This window comes from Paramisgurnus dabryanus, chromosome 7, assembly GCF_030506205.2.
Source record: "Paramisgurnus dabryanus chromosome 7, PD_genome_1.1, whole genome shotgun sequence".
NCBI classification, from domain to species: domain Eukaryota; kingdom Metazoa; phylum Chordata; class Actinopteri; order Cypriniformes; family Cobitidae; genus Paramisgurnus; species Paramisgurnus dabryanus.
Genome location: NC_133343.1, coordinates 26,746,314 through 26,769,269, shown reverse-complemented (window position 1 = coordinate 26,769,269; position 22,956 = coordinate 26,746,314). Strand labels below are relative to the sequence as shown.

At 36.9% G+C, this 22,956-nt stretch overlaps 1 protein-coding gene and 1 long non-coding RNA gene across 3 annotated transcripts in view; one reads left to right on the top strand and one right to left on the bottom strand.

The window, feature by feature from the left end:
* srgap3 (SLIT-ROBO Rho GTPase activating protein 3) overlaps nt 1–22,956 on the top strand; it is a 121,921-nt gene that overhangs the window by 78,831 nt on the left and 20,134 nt on the right. Inside the window, exons 11-18 of one of the 2 annotated variants that reach the window (XM_065279859.2) lie at nt 6,344–6,371; nt 8,987–9,017; nt 11,313–11,373; nt 12,021–12,098; nt 14,332–14,466; nt 15,247–15,352; nt 18,308–18,535; nt 21,530–21,603. In XM_065279859.2, the coding sequence (XP_065135931.2) occupies nt 6,344–6,371; nt 8,987–9,017; nt 11,313–11,373; nt 12,021–12,098; nt 14,332–14,466; nt 15,247–15,352; nt 18,308–18,535; nt 21,530–21,603 (741 nt within the window). Of the gene's footprint in view, nt 1–6,343; nt 6,372–8,391; nt 8,495–8,986; nt 9,018–11,312; nt 11,374–12,020; nt 12,099–14,331; nt 14,467–15,246; nt 15,353–18,307; nt 18,536–21,529; nt 21,604–22,956 lie in introns of both variants that reach the window. The other variant, XM_065279858.2, reaches the window with a different exon arrangement.
* Nucleotides 1,298–4,366, bottom strand: LOC141282380 (uncharacterized). Its single transcript, XR_012336979.1, has 3 exons — nt 2,301–4,366; nt 1,953–2,014; nt 1,298–1,803 (listed from the first exon to the last, which is right to left on the bottom strand). It is a non-coding gene; the product is annotated as an uncharacterized lncRNA (long non-coding RNA).

The window sequence follows — 22,956 nt, the reverse complement described above, 5'->3', positions numbered from 1 at the left end:
TTGGCACATTTAATTCTCTCCATTAATGTTATCGGGGGTTGCCATGGTGCCAGACACCTGGCTTAAATGCTTGTGCTCATGGACATTAAAATGAGTATCTCAAATCTGCATATCCGAAATATGTCCATAACCAAATCTCCCAGAAACGCGAATGAGCTCTTGGAACGGACTCTGAATCTTTTTTAACCCCTCAGCTGTCAGGACAAAAGCCTTTCAGTGTTTGAAACGATTTTAAAGGGGAAAACAAGCATAGAAACTGGAACCACTTCATTTGATATGCAGATTTAATGAAATGAAATGATTTGAGGGCCATTCCACATCTCTGAAGAGCCTATAGACACATCTGTAGTTCCACCTCATTACACGGCGCTTCAAAATTGGATGAAGAACTCTGTTTGCATTATGTGGAGATTTGGGCAGGTGTTATCGAGACTGTAATTTTGGGGTTCTTGGACGAGATTGCTTAGTGTATTAATCATGTATGTGAATGAATGGCAGCGAGTGGACTGTTGTTTCTTTACTTTGGCTTTCTACCTCCTGTCTTGAATAATAGGCCAGAAATGACTCTTTCGGTTTGCATTATTTTGTTTTTAAAGTGAAATAATAGTATATTATCCTTGCATGAATTTTATACAAATTCAGAAATTAAAGATTAGGCAAAGATTTATCAAATTTTGGCAAATACAGTAATTGGTCGCACACTGTACTTAGGAGATGAAGTATTCTTTAAATTGTACCTTTACAACTGTACATTTGTTATATTCTGTTATCCAAAGCGAACTTAATGTATACCACAAAACCAGTTGTAAGTCACACGAGCATATTTGTAGAAAAAGCTAAAAAAGCATTTTGAAGAGGAAAAAACATATAAGTTGCACTGTTTATGTTACAAACTATGAAAAAATCGCCACTTATAGTCCGGAAAATACGGTACATGCACTGTTAACGATTTCCCTGTATTTTTACAGTACGGTACTGGCAGCACGGTTGCCAGTAAGTTACTGTATTTTGGTTTTACAGTACTGTACTGTAATACCATTTTACAGTACACAAACTAGTACTGTATAGTTACAAAGCAGTACTGTACTGTAATTTTACAATATTTTATTACAGTAGTCTATTTTTACAGTAATTTACTGTAATGTCTATATTGACCCATAAATACTATTTATTACTTATTACAGTTAATACAATAATATTATATAAAATAGCTAGAGATTTAGGTTTAAATCTATAGTTATTAATATGGTAAAAATGCTAAATTAAAACATAATGAATTAAAAGGCAATCCAAGCAATGTATGTATCAAAATTTTATTTAAAAAAACATTTAATTGAAACAAACATATTTAAAACAAGATTTTAAACAATAATAAACATATAATCAAGTAACATAAAATAAAATCAACAAGTATAAACAAGTTTGGAGACCCCTGCTGTAACATATTTAACTCTGGCAAATAGAACACTGGTCCATAGTTTGAAGTTTTCAGTTTAAAGTCCATCATCGACTAAAAGGTAACATTTCACTGTGATAAAAACAACACTGGCCCATAGTTTTAAATATTCTACTTGAATTTCATTTAACACTAAAAATAAATTAAAAATTAAACTGTGGCAGACAGACCACAGTGGCCTTTACTTTGAAGTCATCCATTCGAACTCAATCAGGGACTGCATGAAGCTGTTCACATGGGGGTTAATGGCCACAGCTTTTCTCTGCACCAAGTTCCTTGTCTTTTTGCTTGCTCCTTGTCTGGATGTGCACTTTTTCCCATCTTTGGAATTAATTCTATCCAGAAACCTGTTAGAAATATCATAAACATTAAGTCAACAAATATAAGATAGAAAAAGATTCTTAAAAAGCCTTGAATTTACTCCTATTCTGAAACCTTTTGCTCTTATTCTACTGTTCCACACCTAATTACATTAAAATACAGAAGATTCACTTACCTCGGAACAAACTCTTTCCTCAATGGACAGCATCCACATGGATCATGTCATGATTGAATGTCCTGAACAGAAAGTACAATCGTTACTGATTTGGACACAACTTTTTATTCTGAAAACAAAATCTTTTGTCAATAAAGTCCAGGGACACCCCTGCTAAATAAATACAATTATTAAATTAAATTTCTTATAACCAAAGTCTGAATATTTCTGTTTGTATATTTCTACATGGCAAACTAAGACAATTGTGTACATGTTGTGTATGGTCGTGTTACAGTGTTGTGTGTGAATGAGTGAATAAGTGTATACATGGGTATTTAAAGAAACTGTAGTGGTAAAGTGCAAACTTACCAAACATAATGTGCTTGGTGTGTGTCTGGTATCACCCGTTGTGCCTCCACATCTGCCTTAACTCCTGAAAAGTGCAATGACACTCATGTAAACTACAAATAAAAAGTCAGCCACATTCCTGTGTAATTTTGCATGTGACGTGAAAGCATTTAATATTGCAGTCGAAAAAATACATGACTTGTAACTGTACATCATGTACTTGCCTGGTGCCTTTAAAGATGATCCATCTTACCCAATCCGACTTACAAGCAATGGTAAGACTGTAAAAAAGACAAATGTTACAAAATCTGTTAGCCATAGAAATAAATAGACATTGTGAAGGAAATGGTAAAAGAAAATTTAGTAACACTTTACTACAATAGTTTATTCCTTAACATTTGGTAATGCCTTAGCTAATATGAACTAACAATGAACAATATATTTTACAACATTAATAATATTTGATAATGTTCATTGTGCATTAACTAATGTAAACAGAGACAAAGTGATTGATTTAAAAATGTATTAAGTGTTTAAATCTAATATAATGCTATGCTAACAAATAAAACATTACTGTAAGTGTTAAGTCAGTTGTAAAACAATTATATATATATATATTAGTTGTTATATTATATATTATATATAAATATCTAAATAAGTCTTTTTTTAATTATAACATCTTGTCTACAGAAAATCTCTGAAAATGTCTCGTTTAGTGCAGAAAATAGCGATTTATAGTGACAAGGTAAAAAGACTGTCCCTTTAATGTTTTACCCGGACCGGCTGCGGTGTAACACTATGTCACGCAAAGTTTTTTAACAAGTTAGTAGCTAGCTGCTCACTTTAAAGATAAACATGATCGCCTAAATCTGAGCAATCCTGGTGATGCCAGTTTCCTAAACGATGTTATTATGGACTATTTTACATCCAGCGATGAAGGATCAGATGACAGAGACGAGAAGACAAAGGTACGTAAATGCGGAGCCCATTCTCTTTTCGTGCATTGATTTGATGTGTTTTGGAAATTTATATACAGCGTGTAATGCATCTGAAGTGGTGGAAACAATATGCCATAAAAATTTATTGGACAACTTACTGGGCGTGTAAAACGCTTAAGAGAAGATATTCTCTGCTTTTGCTGATATAACGTACCGTAATAAAAAAACAACAACAATAAGCGCGGCGATCCCTTTCGTTCATCTGATATTAAGATGAGCCCAGGTCTGAATGATATTTGGTCGAAGTTAAAGCTGCGATGAAATCGATGCATGTATCCAGTTAAATATGAGGTTTCTTGTTTTCACTTCTGTGGAGGAGGACTGCGGTACTACAGTATGATGTGTACGGCGTGTCAAGTCCTGTCTGTTTACAACCACGAGTTAGCCTTACCAAACAGTCGAACTTAATACTTTTTTTTTCTGACGCTAACTGAACGGATGAAACGCCGAGATAAACGACCATTATGCTGGGACCGCAAGACCGCGCTGGCGGGTTGTCTTTGTCCATTTCGTTAAAAATAGTTTCATTGTCACCACACTTTCAACACAATATAAACTCACCAAACCCTCATAATTTAGTTAAAACAACCCTATATTCATTAAAAAAGGTGTAAAGCGAGTTAAAGCAGCGGTAGACATCTATGTGTAACGTTAGCTTACTTTCTGAGGGAGATTGAAACTTTGTTGGCGACCGTTTTTCTCTCTTATTGCACGTTTAAAACAATATTGTGACAAACTATTGACAACATTCTTAAACTAAAAATTAAGTTTTCATGAAACAGAAATATTTCAAACTTACCGAACTGCCAGAAATCAATCGTCCTCCTTCAGCTGCAGCCAGGAGTTGTGCTCTGTCTGTGTGATTTGACTCTGGCGCACTTTCTCTGATTATTGCAAGTACACCTGGCACATTACAGCAATGGCTACAGCAAGGTTACATCAAGACCAAAATATACTGTAAAATTTTCCCGCTCAAAAAAATTTACCCAGAATGCATTATGAACTGCAGTACTGTACTGTAATGTACACATACAGTATAGTACTGTGGATTTTTACAGTAATGTACTGCTAAATCTACAGCGACATCTAACAGTGTGGGTTAAATAATACATTTTTCTTTTATGCTACAAATCATTAGTATATTATGTAAAGATCATGTTTTATGAAAATATTTTGTACATTTCCTATCATTAATATATTCAAACTGTATTTTTTGTGAGTGGATGTAGAATCGCTTTCAAAATTGGCCAGAAACTCGCCTACAAAATTTTTGTTGCTACCGTACATTGGGGACTTTCCATTCAAGTTTATTTTTTATGTAAACGCTTACAATTTTCCCCATTTAGTCAACAGCATTACACCGGTAAGCTTTGTACTTTAAATGTACTCAATATTTTTATGTTTTGCACTCTCAATTTCCAAACTTTTAAATCGTTGTATTTCTGTTGTAATATTGTTCTATCCTAAAACTACTTCAACGGAAAGCTTATTTATTTATACTAATTTATGTATGCTTATTTATGTATAAATCAACAGGGTCACATACTGTACTGTATGTGTATATGTGTTTATACAGTACATTTAACATCCAGTTTCAAAATTTCAGATTTAAAAGAGACATTCAAATATATTTTTGTTTAGGTTTTTTAGGTGGCATTTTTTATTGTTTGTATCATGGTGATAGCAGGGAACCCTTTTGAGAAGACTTAAAGGGGTCATAGCGTGAAAATCTGACTTTTTCCATGTTTAAGTGCTATAATTGGGTCCCCAGTGCTTCTATCAACCTAGAAAAATTTTCTAATGTGAAAAAGATCAACCCAGTAACTTTTAATGTGAAAAAGATCAACCCAGTAACTTAGTTTTGGTAAGCTTTTCTGTGCAAGTATGTGAAAATTTAGGTAGTTTAGATTTGATCTGTTTTGTGATGTAGGTAGCAAGGCCAATTACAATAATACCGCCCCTTAATGTGCACTATCCAACCATGGCACTGCCATTTAGTGCAGAGAAAAAGATAGAGATAAAAATAATTGACAGCACAACTGAGTTTCAATTGCAACAAACCGCCATCATTTCGATCAGTGTTTGCATTTCATCATCTCATTTGCATTTTAAAGGACACAACCAAAAAATGGCACATTTTGCTCAGGCCAAGTAGCAATTTTACCATGCTATAATTAATTATCTGTGGAGTTTTTGAGCTAAAACTTCACATACACACTTATTTTACATCTTTTAAGGACCTCAACTTAGATGAATTAATACATACCTATCTTTTTTCAATGCGTGCCTCAACTTAGATGAATTAATACATACCTGTATTTTTTTCAATGCGTGCACTTTTAATCTTTGTACAGCACTTCTTGAATGTGTTAGCATTTAGCGTAGCCCCTTTCATTCCTATGACTCCAAACAAAAGTTTTATTTTGTGCCACCAAACTTTCTTGTGTAACTTCTCATGTAACAGTCTTTAAATAGGGAAAACTTGGAAGTGTTTGGTGGCTTCTAAATTCATCCCTGTTTGGAGCCATAGGAATGAATGGGGCTAGGCTAAATGCTAACACATTCACGAGGCGCTGTGCAAAGAAGTGCACGCATTGAAAAAAGATACGTATGTATCAATTTGTCTAAGTTGAGGTAAGAACATTGTAAAATATTGAAAAACGGTGGTGTTTTCCTTTAAAAGAAAATCTCATAATATGACCCCTTTAAGATTGGGAAAAAGAATTAAGTGAGCCGCCGCAAAAGTCAGTCATTGTAGCCAGTGTGTAATAATCCCGTCATAGATACTTACTCTCTCTCTCACACACACACTTATTTAGGCCCCTTTAGGTTCACTTCTGTGAACCATCTGACACCCCAGAGTGTCCTTCCGAGGTTTCTACGGTGACCAGCGCTGCTCTTTGTCTCAGAAACAGTATGGCTGCTCACCCATTCATCTCTCCCATAATAGTGCTGGTCACTCTTACCATAGCCTTCAGTGCAGTCTGACTGAGCTTTCAAACGCACTGCATGAGATCATACTAATGACATTTCTGACTCCGCCCTCTTTTCCTCTCTCATTTCCAGGAGAAAGGGCCGAATGTGGAACTACAAGGTAAGATTGATGAAACATTTCCACATCTCTCCTCCTCTGTTTTTTATTATGTTATTACAAGCTAACATACAATAGTTTTTTTCTCACCGGGGAGCATGTGATAGATATGTGAAAATATGTGATATCTTAAGGTTCTGTTGTACTTTTACTGTGAGTTCAGCTGATAAATGAACAACCCCATAAACCCATAACAAGCCATGGTAAAACCCAACAAGGACAAATAAAAGTTTTTTTGGCAGTGCACATAGATATCGCACAGCATTTTGGATAGAGGTTTGTCCTCAAGCTGTCGCTGGCAAGGACTCTGCTCATGCTGGGTTGTCCAGAATGCCCTCAGGCAGTCTAATAATGCTGAGAAAACTGCTTTCATGATAAACAGATGCAGAGCATCATCTGTACATCTGTACCCCTTCTCACCTCTCGGTTGGATGGCACTTACAATTGTATAGATGGATATTCATTAAATATAAAGCCATAAACATAATATATGCAATCATGCTTGACCAAAGCATTGCAAGTGTGTCATCTCAATGTACATACAGTATTCCATGTGCAGACTCAAGGGGATAATAGAGTTTTCTTCATTGGACTTTTTTAGGTTGTGTTATGTATATCCTTTAATATTTAACATTTATTTCCACTGAAAACAACCAGTGTCATCATGTTAATGATTAATCTCTAGCAAATATAAACAACAGAGTGTGCAATGCCCTTAGGTTTACAGCCAAAGTACAGAGTCATGTCATATTTGAGTTTGATTGCATTTACCAGCATGTCACAACGGCAATTATGTTTCCATAGCTAAATATTTCAATAAGGGGCCAATTCAGGCACATTTAATAAATAGGACCCCCCTGCAGTTGTTATTGGTTGAATCGATGTCAAATGAATTAGGATGTAATTAGAACCACAACAAATAATGCATGTTGCTTATTTAACCTCGCATTATAGGCTGTTACCTCTACTGAGATTAGTAAATAAGAGTTATTTGCGAGGTGCATATATAATGTATATATTGACCGGGAGGGACACTCTACTTTTTGTTAAAATATGCTCATTTTCCAGCTCCCCTGGAGTTAAACATTTCATTTTTACCGTTTTGGAATCCATTCAGTAATCACCGGGTCCGGCGGTACCACTTTTAGCATAGCTTAGCATAATCCATTGAATCTGATTAGACCATTAGCATCCTGCTCAAAAATAACCAAAGAGTTTAGATATTTTTCTTAGTTAAAACTTGACCCTTCTGTAGTTACATCGTGTACTAAGACTGATGGAAAATGTTAATTTGCGTTTTTTTTTAGGAAGATATGGCTAGGACTCTCATTCTGGCGTAATGATTAAGGACTTTGCCGCCGTACCATGGCTGCAGGAAGTGCAATGATATTACGCAGTGCACGAAAATATCCCCCTGCTATTGAAAGTTACCAAGGGGACTATTTTCGGGCACTGCGTAATATCATTGCGCCTGCTGCAGCCGTAGTATGGCAGCAAAGTCCTTGATTATTACACCAGAATGAGAGTATAGTTCATAGCCATATTGGCCACAAAAATCGCAACTAATTTTTCTGTTGGTCATAGTACATGATGTAGGGTCATGCTTTAAATAGGAAAATTATTTTTGAGCACGATGCTAAATGGTCTAATCAGATTCAATGGATTATGCTAAGCTATGCTAAAAGTGGTACCACCAGCCCTGGAGATCGGCTGAATGAATTCCAAAATGTTTAAAATCAAATGTTTAACTCTAGTGGAGCTGAAAATAAGCATATTTTCAAAAAAGTTGAGTGTCCCTTTAATTGCTGTAAAAGTGAATGCTGGCTCTGATAGTAAGGTCTAGTGGAGTCTATGGCTCGATGGGTCAGAGATGTTTTGTTGGAAAAATGGGGACCTACACAATATTAGGCAAGTGGTCATAATGTTATGGCTGATCAGTGTATGTCATATATATATGGCTTTTTATATAATATGTAATTTAAGGAAGTGTTGTGTGTGTTTCCTAACCATTTCCATTCCTCAGACCCCCAACCCTTCCTCCGAAACCACAGAAATTGCGGAAAACAAGGCCTCGCTCCATCTATAACCATAAGCTGTTTAATGGCAATATGGAGAGTTTCATTAAGGTACCCACTGACTGTGGCGCCAGTTGCGCCTCCTGGTGGGCTGGAGGGATAGCTGTCACAAGCTCTGTCTCTTAACTTTCCTACCGCTGACTCATGCGCTCACTCCCTCTACCCGCTCCTGTTATTTTAATTCCGTCTTTCGCCAGATGGCGATGATGCAGATAATAAGGGTGGCAAATGATGCACGGGTCCAGTAGTTTTTAAGAAACTGGTTATTGCTGAAATAATATACTTAATTTGTGCCATTAAATGCTTGAGTACTACTTTTAGACCATCTGATTTTAAAGATACAATAGAAAATGAACCACAGGGACATTGTGTTCTCCTGCCTCCCTTTACTGCATCTCAAGCCATTCCAGCAGCTGCCCTAATGCTATTTTACCCAGTCACCACGGCGACACTGTCGTCTCCATGGCGATTCTGTCATCCGTTCCTCTCTAACTGTGAATTTCTCTTTTCGCTCTGCTCTGCTCTACGCTGCTTTTGTCCTAGGGGAAGACGGAATGCCCGTACCCGCAATCAGGTACTTTACAATAGGGCCAGGCATGGACTGACTTTTCTGTCTGATAGCACTGTAATGCATTTATTTAGACATTGCATGCATTGCCTCTTTCCCCAAGAGGTCAAAAAAAAAATTTCTAACAATACCAGTCCTACTGACAACCCTGGCTTGGACTTCTAAAAATATATTTTTTGTATTGTGAAATACTCTTGTGGAAAGATATGCCTAATGCTTCGCTTTATTCTGTACTAAAATTACCACAAAGTTCATTTTACTCGGGTTTGTGAACATATTTCTTGTTTTTAAAGCATTTAGAAATGTGTTTCATAAAACACACATACAGCATGTTTATTAAAAGTGCACTAAGTAATTTTTTCTCTTTGAAGAAAGTTTAAATTGCTGACTCATTACAGTTAAATTGTGTAAATTCTCCAACACTGGCATCACCACATAGAATTGCAAAAATAATAGCTTGGTTCTTAAATTAGTTATATGAACACTCCTTTTGTCTGTCATTGGTTGAATAAACAGAAACCCTCACCACAAACAAACACCACTAGTTAAGTCCCTGTTACTGAATCACATTTTATGCTTAGAACCAGTGGTTCTCAAACTTTTCAGCATGCACCCCCCTTGTGTAGGGTGCATCCATTCACATCACCCCACTAAAGAAAATTCTTGATATAAAACAATCTCAAACTTAGAATTTGAATTAAACAAAACATATTTAATTACACAATGCAGTGCTCTTGGTTAGTAGCCTTATTTTTGGGGGGTTTAATTGCACAGAATTTTTGAAAAATTAATCTATTTTATTAAATATCATAAAGTGCCCCCCCCCCCGGCACAATCTCGGGCCCATTCCCAGTTTAAGAATCACCAGCTTAGACAAACAAAGCAATGTTTAATACCACAATACAACAGTTTTTGCATTTTTGGGATAGCAACCTACAAATGGCTAAAGACAGAAGATTTAACAAAAAAAGTTAGCAATTATGAATAAAAGAAACATTTTATTTAGGTATTTTTTTATATATTTTATAAATTTTATAATGTTATATATTTATAATATAAAATATATCTACAGTGGGGAAAATAAATATTTGACACCTCAGCATTTTTATCAGTAAGGGGATTTCTAAGTGGGCTATTGACACAAAATTTCCACAAGATGTAGCCATCAAGCCAAATATTGAATTCATACAAAGAAATCAAAACACCTGACCTAAATCCCATAGAAAATCTATGGAGAGAATGTCATGGTCTTGTCAGACATCTGTGTTAGATTTAGGTCTGAGTGCATCTGACAGGACCATGACAGTATTATGTTCTGTGTGGGGACATGTGGAGTCACATTGTGTGTGTGGCTTCCACATGTTCCCAGTGTCTTGTAGCTGTCGTGATCTTGCCAGACCTTAGTATAGGTTCAGGTCTGTGTTCTGAGGGCAAGGTCATGGCAGCATTGTGGTCTGTGTGGGAACACGTGTTTTTCACATTATTTATCTGTGTCACGTGTTCCCAGTGTCTCGTCACTTTTACCCTACTCCCTTATGTACTCGTGTCTTACGTAATTAATTATGTTGGACCTGAAGCCAACGCCAGGCGGAAACCAACCGGACCTGTTGGACCCCGCCAGACTCAGTCCAGCATGAGGGGCATCATGACTGGGGCTATCAGACTGGGGAGGTCCCCTCCCGTCTCTCCGGCACCGGAGACCTCGCCCACACCAGAGATCCGACAGAGAACTGAAGATCAAAGTTAATAAAAGAGGCCCAAGGAACCTTCAAGATTTAAAGACCATTTGTGTGGAAGAATGGTCCAGAATCACTCCTGAGCAATGCAGACGACTGGTCTCAACATATAATAGGCGTCTAGAAGCTGTAATCACCAACAAAGGCTTTTCTAAAAAGTATTAAATAAAGTGTGTTCAGTACTTCCCTGTGTCATTTCACTTTATTTATTATGACTCAACTTGTATACTTAAATGTTCTGATTTCTTTGTATGAATTCAATATTTGGTTCAAATACTTATTTTCCCCGCTGTATGTATATATATAATTACACACAGTGCACACACATAAATGATGCAAAAAAACTTTTATTTTGTATGCGATTAATCTTAATTAATCTTTTGACAGCCCTAATTTTTTTTTAAGCAAGCATGAATAAATAAAGACAAAACTACTTAGTGCAACTTTACATAGATCATAATTTTCATATTGTAACTTACTGTATTTATTCAGCATTAGCGACCATTTTCAATTTCAGTCACTACTCTAAATTTGATGGCATCTTGTAATGCTTGTTGTCTTTTAGGATTCAGGTCAACCCATTCCTCTCGTTGTGGAGAGCTGCATACGATACATTAATCTATATGGTAAGAGGTTCAAAGTAAGGTCGCTAATTGATTTCAGCTAAACATGCTGACTCAAAGTCTACTGGAAACCATTAGAGAGCCCTCGGAAAACAGCGCAAGCTTTTGTCATTCAGACAAGACCCTACACACTGAACCAAAAAGAGACGCAGATGCTAATCCGTAAAGGATCTCATCTGTTGCGAGTTTTAGTGATCCCGTGGCACTTTCAAAATAGTTCCATATAAAGTCCATCTGTCAGGGTGAAACTGGAGTCAGTAAATTTAGGGAATGACATCAGTTTGGGTCCTAAACATGCTTTGGATTGGTGATTTATTATTTACCGCCTGCCGGTTATAAGACTATAGATTTTTACGGATATCAAGGAAAGAAAACACAATTCTCAATTCTCTGTCCCAGCAGGAAGATTGCTTACATGGCTCAAGCCTTTATTTCTTTCCATATATCTATCAGATTATTGCTTTAAGATTACAGGCATACTCTTGCTTCCTTTCAGGATATCATGTAATCTCAGAAAAATGGTTGCCATGTGTCACAAAAACAGGCATTTTTCGAAATAGAGATTGCCTGAAAGCCATGCGACTGAAATAATGCTATTTCAAACCTTGACAAGCCTGGGTCTTACGTTTCTTTTTCTTTCCATCTGTTAGGGCTGCAGCAACAAGGTATATTTAGAGTTCCTGGATCTCAGGTGGAAGTGAACGATATTAAAAATTCATTCGAGAGAGGTAAGTCAAACAGTAGTTATAATATGATCTCAGATTCAAAACTTTATTTTTGTGTTTTCAAAGCTGTAAGTTTGTCACTCTGAGTATATACCAGAGTATAAATAACACCAGAAATTTAGCTTTCACATCAGGAATTGATGTACTGTATAAAGCTCTCTAAGCTTTGCATCTACTGTATTGATGTTTGCAAATACAAAGCTATTGTAGTCTGCACACTTTTTTGCATGTATTCATTGATTGATAAGTTGTAAAGTTTGTTAAAGTAAATTATGTTTTACTTTATCTGTATGTTGAATATTTATACTGTATATATGGGAAAAATTTGATATTTTAAGGTCATTAGACAACCTTAATGTGCCTTGGAAGTCGTTCTTTAAAAAAAAATGACGATATTTTAGGAATGTTTGTAACCTAACCGTTCGTGGACCCTATTCACTTCTATAGTAGGAAAAAGAATTCTATTGAAGTAAATGGGGTCCACGAACGGTTTGTTACCCAACACTTTAGTATAGGGACCAATTCTCACTTTTAACTAGTGTCTTATTAGCTAACATATTGGCTGTTTATTAGTGCTTATAAAGGACATATTAATGCATATTAAAACATTTCTCAAAATATCTTCATTTGTGTTCATCAGAACAATGAAATTTATACAGGTTTGTAACAACATCAGGGTGAGAAAATTATGACAGAATTTTCATTTTTGGGTGAACTATCCCTTTAAGCTGAGCTCACGCTACAGGATTTTCTAAATTTTCCCCGATTCCGGAGAATCCGAGAGAAAATCGTGTCCAGGTCCTTGATCGGTTCCGATGTTTGGCTCAGATTGTCATGTAATGTTTGACGTTTACAGAACAAATATTACACCTCCCGATCTGCTCGCAAGCAAATATTAGTTGCCCCGAATATATTAAACATTTAAGGTTTTAGGTTTTAAACCTATCAACCCTGTGTCCGAAACCACATACTGTGACAATACATACTGAATCAGATAAAGTACCTACTCATCGACTGTTAAACCAGTAGGTTTTATGTAGTATGAATATGGGTTGTGCAAACTAAATTTGGATATACTCCTATCCCCCACGTTGTCAGAACAACAAGTTAGCGTTTAACTTGGATGTTGTTAAACAAGCGCAATTTAACCTCAAGGAACAACTGTTCCCTATATGGATTTGCATTTGATTAGAGCCGCTCAGCGCTTTTCTATGTTTTTGAATAAGACGACACCTCTCCTTGTTCTTCTTCTTCTTGGTAGGGTGACTCCTCTCCTAGTAAAGTATCCAATGAATGCATGGGCAGTGTAGCCTTGTGGTCAGGCTCTTAACCCAAGAGTTGCCGGTTCGAGTTTCACAGCTAGCAACGGTTGCGACCTTAACCCTAATTGCTCCACGGTGCTGGGATAGCTGCCCATTGCTCCGGGTGTGTGTTCACGACTTGGCGTGCATGTGTTCACTACTCACAGGGATGGGTTAAGTGCAGAGGTCACATTTGAATATGACAAGCATGTCACTTTCACTCCAAAAAGTAGTAGGTCATCTGGGTAGTTTTCGCCTACTGTTTTTCGAATAGTATGAATTCGGACAAACTACTACTCGCCTTGCCTATTGCTTTACGCTTACTATATAGTAGGTTAGTAGGCGGTTTTGGACGAAGTGCAAGTGAGGGTAGAAAGCTGCTAGCATGCTCGCTAGCAAATGTAAACATTATGGGGCGTTTCCCGGACAGATTTTAGGCTAATCCAGGACTCTGCCTTATTTATATTAGGTCATTTAAGAAGTTTTTACAAACATACCTTTCAAAAAACACTACAGGTGTGCATCTTGAAACAAAACTATGTCACCGATATATGTTAAAATGAGTCAGAACAAGGTGTTTTTAAATTAAAGCAGCTCAAACTTGCATTTTAGTCTGGGACTAGGATAAACCCTGCCCGGGAAACCGCCCCCAAAAATAATAATAAATGTCACATTCTTAAATCTGTTTTCCCCTGAGATCATGTTAGCTCTTTGGCATGGTATCTTGTTGTGTGATGAATCAGCTAGGATTTCAAAATATCCTGTAGTGTGAGCCTGGTCCTAGGAGTTACCTTCATCCGCAAATGGTGTCTGTTAAATATCTGATAAGTTATTGACTGGCCTGCAAGCCAGCTGCGGTTCCCATTACAGTCACTGTGAATCATGAATGTGCTTCGCAGCAGACACTTATCAGATTTTACAACCGTGTATTTCAGGTGAAGACCCACTGGTGGATGATCAGAGCGATCACGACATCAACTCAGTGGCAGGTGTTTTGAAACTCTACTTCAGAGGCCTGGAAAACCCCTTGTTCCCTAAAGAGCGCTTCTTAGATCTCATCTCCACCATCAGTAAGTGTTGCCTACAACTGAAGCAGAAATACATTTTAAAGGGCACATATTATGCCCATTTTTACAAGATGTAAAAAAGTCTCAGGTGAGCCTACAATGTGTCTGTGAAGTTTCAGCTCAAAATTTGTTATAGCATGTCCAAAATGCCCCTATTTGGGTGGAAGCAAAAAGCACTATTTTAATGTCTGTACCTTTAAATGCAAATGAGCTACAACTCAAACAGACAGTGAGCACTTTCATTTAAAATAGATCTGATTCCTGCATTAGTGCTGCAATATGCTAACAAACACGTTTAGAAAAGCTTTTGGTAAAAAAACAGTGAGTCAGTGGCCATGGGAGGGGCTTTGTTTTTGTGATGTCACATTAACAAGAGAATAAAAATTGCGTATCTAATAAGACTGCTTTGGTTTGGGGATTAAAAAAAGAAGTAGAGGGTGGATTTTTTCTTTGTAGGGTTGTTGTGTTCACACACTGCCAACACACATTTATATCCATACTAAAAATGTTTGCATAATGTGTCCTTTAATACAGGTCAAAATACAGGTTGTTTTCCAACAATTTTTTGTGCTGTGTTGTATGGTCTTATTGCTGGTTGACTTCATTTTTAATTCGTTTTGTGCTGCCTGGCCAAGCAATAGAAACCGTTTAGCATGAAAATGTAAAAAGTACACAATCTTGCATAAGAGGTCATAGTGAATTTTGACTGAGGAGCTACGAGTTGATTTTGCGTATGTCGTTTATATGTTGTATGAATGATGATTTGTTGTTTTGTCGTTTCAGAGCTTGAATCGTCCGCGGAGAGAGCTCACCACGTCCAGCAGATAGTAGTCACCCTTCCTCGTACCGTCATCATCGTCATGAGATACCTATTTGCATTTCTCAATCAGTAAGCTTTCTATTTAAACAATTGGGATACTTTGAACCTGCTGACCTGTTGCTGTTTGCTTTCACAGATAAACATTTAAGTTTGGAGTGTAATCCGTCATGTTTGAACAAATCCTGTCTTTAAACTGTAAATCAGTAAATAAACATGTATGAATAGCAGCAGTCACAAGCAAAGACATTCATTATGTTTACAAAGAGCGATTCAACAGCCCCCCTCTGTTCCAGGCTAATTTATGACCACGTCTGTTAAGGAGCGCTTTGGAGGATATTTACTCCAGAGGAAATCCATTGCTCTTTACTGTACTTCACCTGTCCCCTTCCGCTGGCCTTTTATTAATGCTTCCTGCGCTTACTCTCGACCAGACACCGAAAAAAGAATTTGATTTCATGTCACGAATTTTCCATATGAATTTTTCCCCTTCAGTTGTTCTTTATGCCTTCAGCTCTCACAGCTGGGACTCATTACAGTTTCACTTTTGCATTCGGAAAAACCTCCAATAGGAGACGGAGTTCAATTGTATTGAAAGATAATGCACTGTGCACGAAGATGAGTTCTGCAAGTTATGGATGGATGTATTAAAATAGACGGCTGAAATAAGATTTGGATTATGAGAAATGTTAAAGGGATACTCCACTTTTTTTTTTTTAAAGACTTATTTTCCGGCTCCCCTACAGTTAAACAATTGAGTTTTACCGTTTTGGAATCCATTCAGACGATCTCCGGGTCTGGCGGTACCACTTTTCGTGTAGCTTAGCATAATCCATTGACTCTGATTAGACCATTAGCATCGCGCAAAAAAATAACCAAAGAGTTTCAATATTTTTCCTATTTAAAACTTGACTCTTCTGAAGTTACATCGTGTACTGAGAACGACGTTAAATATTAAAGTTTTTTTTTGACCGATACGGATAGGAACTATTCTCTCATTCCGGCATAATAATCAAGGACTTGGTTACTGTACCATGGCTACAGCAGGCACAATGATATTATGCAGAAGTGTTGTAGTCAAGACCACCTACACGGAGACCAAATCATGACCAAGACCAAGACAGGCCGAGACCAAGACAAGACCAAGACTTTAAAGGGTCGAGACCGAGTCAAGACCAAGACAGGCCGAGACCAAGTCAAGACCAAGACCATTGCAAGTCACTGCATTAAAACAATTACGATAAAATGTGGAATATGCATATGATTAGGCACTTCTTGTCTCTGTGTGTGCGTGCGTGCGTGTGTGTGCCAACAAAGAAGTTGATAAAATAATCAAAGGCATTGCAGATATATATGAATTTATATTTGTCTATAAGCAAAAAAAGTGAACAAACATTAAAGAGCTGAAATCAACTTAACCATTTAATCTGAACTGTCTTTCCATGGCTTGCCATCCACTTAACACAATGCAGGTGTTTTTAGTAATAAAGTCATTGGGAGAAACTTAAACAATGCTTAAACAATGCCAACATCATATGCCAAACCTGAATAAACTGCATAAAATTAATAAAAAATGTTCTTAGTATTTTTGTCTTGTTTTCAGTAAAAATATCTAAAAATTCTTTAAATAAGATGCTTTTTCTTGATGAGCAAAACTACCCAAGAAAATAAGTCTAGTTTTTAGACCAAAAATATCAAATTTAAGTGATTTTGTACATAAAACAAGCAAAAAAATAGCCAATGGGTTAAGCAAAAAAAAATCTTGAACCTTTTTCTTAAACACTAAATTCAAGAAAAATTCCCCCATCGGCAGATTTTTTGCTTGTTTTATGAACAAAATCACTTTTTGCTCTAAAAACTAGAATTATTTTCTTGGGTCTTTTTGTTCATCAAGACAAAGCATCTTAATTTAAGAATTTTTAGATATTTTTACTTAAAACAAGACAAAAATAGGCCGAGACGAGACAGAGTAAAAATGTGGTCGATTCCAAGACGAGACCAAGACTTTTAAAAAGTGGTCTTGAGACCGAGACCGGTCTTGAGAACTACAACACGATTATGCAGCGACTGAAATAGTCCCCTTGGTAACTTTCAATAGCTGGGGACTATTTTCGGGCACTGCATAATATCATTGCGCCTCCTGCACACATGGTACGGCAGCAAAGTCCTTGACTTTTATGCCAGAATGAGAACTCTTTGGTTATTTTTGAGCGCGATGCTAATGGTCTAATCCGATTCAATGAATTATGCTAAGCTATGCTAAAAGTGGTAGTGCCAGATTCAGAGATCGGCTGAATGGATTCCAAAACTTTAAAACTCAATAGTTTAACTCTAGGGGAGCTGGAAAATAAGCCTATTTTCCAGCTCCCCTAGAGTTAAAAAAAAGTGGAGTGTCCCTTTAAGAGACAGATGAAGTGTGCCTTTGCTGGACCACTATAGCAGAATATAGCACCAATCAGAAGTTGGTCCCAAACATTCCTGTCGCCCATGATCCAAAATGTGCCAAATGTAATCTAAACTTGGCTTTGGTTTGTCAATTAAATGGAGTTGCTGGCCAGTTGGCTGGTAATTTTTTTAAGATAATTACTTTAGTAAGAAACTGCCAGATACAGTTACTGAATTGTAAAAACTGTATTTTGGACCATCACTGATGTTTATGATATAAACCCAAGATCTTTAACAACAAAGTAAATTTAATTAAGTTAACAACAAACCAAAGTTCTGTATAAGGAACGACTATAAACGAACAATGGCTGTACTTTTCCCTTAAGCAAAGTTTAATGAGAGACATTTATATAACCCATTCTTAGGCTTAGACTATGGTTAAAATCTTGTTTAAACTGTGTCACATTAACCAAAGGCTTAAGTTGGGGTGTGGTTACCCATTGTCTGACCAATGGGAGACAGAAAGGTTTTGGGAAATGATTTTGCAATTCTGTATCATACTACTACTTCACATAAAAACGTACAGTGGTGGACTAATAAACACAGACATCGATATTTCACAAATTATTTTTCTTCCTCTAGCCTGTCCCAGTACAGTGATGAGAACATGATGGACCCATATAACCTAGCCATCTGTTTCGGACCCACTCTGATGCCCATTCCGGACGGTCAGGACCCCGTGGCCTGCCAGGCTCATGTTAATGAGGTCATCAAGACCATCATCATCAACCATGAAGTCATCTTCCCCAGTCACCGTGAGCTGGATGGTCCTGTCTATGAGAAATGCATGACTGGAGGAGAGGAGTACTGGTGAGCTCTAGGACTTAAGCTGGATTTTGATGTAACTCAGGAATGTCATTATTTCTACAGTAAAGCCAGCCTTGGCTTAAGTGTTATACTAATTTCTCAACTCTAATAGAGGACTTAGCACATAGGTCATGTAAAGTGCAATACTTGAGGAAAACTTGCTTAAGCAATTCTTTGGAAAAGCAACTTAATTTGACTTTGTAATATGAGAAAAGTGTGAAAAGCTTTGACCACAGATATGAATCAGGTGGTCTTTTTGATTTATGCCCAACCCAAGTGTCTTTTGCTAGTTTCAACCCGGCGCAGTTATAATTTTCACGTTTAGCACCACGTTGTTTAAATAGCAAATGCATTTGCGCCCATTTTTGCGCCCATGAGCGTTCTGATCTAAAAACGAGGTGTGTTCAGGCGCATTGTTGGCACGTTGCTATTTTGAGGCAACTAAAATAGACTATGCCATTGACCAACTAAAGCCTGGTCCAAAGTCTATGGCGCAATATTGTTTTTATTATTTAATGAGGGCGTTAGAAATATGCGCCTATAAACGAGACGACAACGTGGGTTTGCTTATCACATACATGGATGCGCAGCAGCACAAAAACGCTTTTAAATATGAAAGATTAGGATTGAATGTAAAAGAATGAATGTAAAAGATTATTATTGAGTCTATTGGACATAAATGAGGACCGATTATGAGACGTTAGAAGACAAAAAGAGCTGCTTCACCTGCAGCCTGGTAAGTAAATAAATGCTTTGCTTTAAACAAATGCATCTGTTTTTAAATGGTTTTTTTTAAATGCTACCCCACAGATTTATTGTATTTGATGACTCTGTACCTGTGGATATGGTGAGATGAGAAACATTTTTAAGTAATGCTTAAAAAAAACTCATGGCGCTGTCCGGGTGCTGAAAAGCTTCGGCTCTCTGCACGTTTGTAAATTCTTTATCTCCTGTTTGTAAAGTATTTTTAGAGTACAAACCTTTTCTTACATACTTGTTAATAATTTTTTGATGATATTGGATAGCCATACATTTACAGCAATTAAAAGCCTGCTATTTTTTTCTTCATGACTAAAAAAAAACTAGTTTTAAAGGTTTTAATTTAAAAATAATAATTTCAATACAAATGACATTAATCATAAACTGGGGGTCTTTTTCCTTTGCTTAGTTTTTCAGTTTACAAAGTCTGTCATCTATAGGGATTAGATGTAGCGTCAACGCAACTGACTTTTAAAGGGGATGAGAGCTGAGACTCTCATTGGTTTATTGCACGTTATACCCAAAATACTCTCATTACTCATATAGGATCAGCCCTTTTGACTGTGCGCTCGGCGCACAAACCATTTTCCCCATCGTTAAATTAGCAAAAGTGGATTTGGACACGCCCATTTAGACCGTGCGCCATGCGCTTAGATCAGGGGTGTCAAACTCATTTTAGGCTGAGGGCCGGATGGTAAATAACGCCATGAAGTGTGGGCCGGATAATTTTTTTAAACCTTAGTGTGCTGATAATTGTGTTAAAATTAACTAAACAAACCAATTAATTAGTTTGTTTAGCAAGAAAACCAGAGAAACACGCAGCTCTGTGAAAACTACATTTCATAAGGTCACACTCATACTGTATATTATACACACAAATTTACATCTAAACAAAACCCACTGGCCTTATAGGTTGAAAAGCTTTAATTTAACTTCTTTTGCCTTAATGCCAAAATTATTTATAAACCATTCACTTTTCTTTGGAATATATTTGTAATGAGAACAGTCATTTAGAAAATGCTAGATGGGGCAGTGGCCCAAACCAAAAATGGCACTATGGGTGGTGGTACTATTATTATGGTTTTAATAAAGTATTATAAATATTATGTGTTATATTACTAGCATCAACTTAGACAAGTGATTATAATGGGAAATATAATAAGAATTAAAGTGTGACAATCTGCTAAATATTCAATATGATTTACCTGCTGGCTTGATGGAGCTTTGAATCCATGTTTGCAATGTTGAACTGCTGCTAAAAGCCTCTCTTTCCGTTCTCTGTCGTTATTTTGTGAAGGCATTGGTGTTTTTTGTATTTTTTGTCTACAAAGTGTGCCAACAACAGCAAATTTAGTGTTTATATTAACTTAGATCTGATCAGGAACATTAAATCGATTAGACAAGCATTGTAACGTTAATAAGAATGTGGATATTTTGTTGTTTGCTTGCTAAGTTGTTAGCACTTTTAGAACACTGATAGCAAATCATTACCGGAAGAAATACATAAACATACTTACAAATGACTAATTCTGCGGTTTAACAACTGATAATGTAATGAATCTACCTGTTAATGCAACGAACTTCGGAAACGGTCGTCTTCGCTCTCCAGGCAGAGAGTGGACACAGAGATGCTGCGGAGCGGGCGGGAAAACACAAAGTGGATTACTGGAATCAGTGGATCTTTAGGGGAGCGGTAACAATTAAACGGCAAGATTTTTGGGCACCGTGTTTACTCTATGTTCCGCGTTTTGCTGCTTTCCGCAAGTCTCTCATATTAAAAACGAACTAGACACCCGCCTAAAAGGGTTTTTAAAATATGTATTTAATATTTAATAAAACTGTATAAATCATCATGCGGGCCGGATTGGACACCTTTGCGGGCCGTATCCGGCCCGCGGGCCGCATGTTTGACACCCCTGGCTTAGATCGTTAAAATAGGGCGCAATATGTTTCTTCTTTTAATACCACCTGTCGTGGATTACCAATTAAAATTGGCAAGTCATGGTTCATGGTGATGGAAGGTTAGATACTTTCGATATGTTATATCCCACCCCACCTTCCTTTTTAAATAGGAAATAAATCAAAACAGAGGACAAAGAATACCCACGCTTCTCAAGCCATTTCATGGTGTTTTTATAGATATCATTTTTTACATACATGAACTGTTTACTGTTATTTAGTTTATTGTACTTTCAAAACTTTTCTTTCTTTTTTCTTTCTTTGTGTGTATCTGTACAGTGACAGCCCTCACAGTGAACCGGGCACCATTGACGAAGCAGACAACGGCACGGAGCCGCACACTAGCGATGATGGTACGCATAGACAAGCAAGATTATTTATTTATGTTTTCTTTAAGAATTCATCCATTCCTTTATATTGTACACACCCATGACAGTTTCTCATGTCTCTTTTATTGTCTTGGAAAAGCATGCAGAATATAACCAGAGGCAAAATATTGGATTATGTTTTGTTGTTACTTGTATAGATTTTCTCATTTTATTATTGCCTTTGTTGTGTTTCTCATTTTTCCAAGTCGCTTTGGATAAAAGCATCTGCGAACTACCTATGTACGTGTAAATGTTTTGCTTAGTTTGTATCAGTGTATGGGCAGATATTAAGACAAGTTTTGGGGAACGAATGGAATTTAAAATACTCTGAATTTGTGTTGTTGTTTTTTTGGACAAATTGTTGTTTTGCTTTGCGCGTATCAAAGATAATGTGCTCATTAGCATTTCAGCGTTGCTCAGGCTGACCTTTTTGGCTTCTGTGTTTGTGTGTGCCTGCACATGAATGTAAACCACCAAATTGAAATCAGATGTTAAACCTGGCATTGCAATATCTGGGTCATATTCAGTTTGATCCAAACAGTTTCCATGAAAGAATATCATTTATACACACACAGCCAACACAAGCTTGTTTTTCTACAAAAACAAAACATAGAAATGAAAGAAATACTCCATAAATACCAAATCATATTGTTCAGTGGATGCTTTGATTGACCTCTAGCTCAGCCAATCACAGTGGTGTTCTATAAGCCTGCCGCATTCTTATTGGCTAGTAAGCTATGAGGAGATAAGAGGGTTGATCTCGATATGAAACCTGGCAACACAGTTTCATAAAGGGGACATGTTTTAGAAAATATTATGTGTTTTATTCTGCGATTCTCATTTTTTCTTTCTTTTACATTTCTCATATATAAATGATTGCATTGTCTAGAATACTTTCCATCTTCAATGCGAATATGTTATACATTTTATAATTTATATATTCAATTTTAAATTTTCTAAATGGAATTGAATCCATGCAATATGCCAATAGTAGGGATGCATACAGCGCGTGACAGGAATATCTCTATCTTCCCAATGTCAGGAATCTATGCGCTATATCTCTCTTCTTGGTTTCCCCTGCTTAATTGCCTCCTTTGCTTTTTATCGCTTTGTCCAACACCCCCCCAACACCACGCTCTCTTTGTTCGTGGGTGAGAAAACAGGTCTCGCGGGACTCCTGCCTCTGCTCCCTTCATTTACTGATTGATGGAGCTGCACTCAGATCCTAACCCAAAACATCATTCACATGCCTGATAGCATCTCTAGCTTCCAGCTGGCTGCTCATCCAGGGAGACAGGATCTTTACTCTTTAACTATTTGATGAAAAGGCCATCTTAG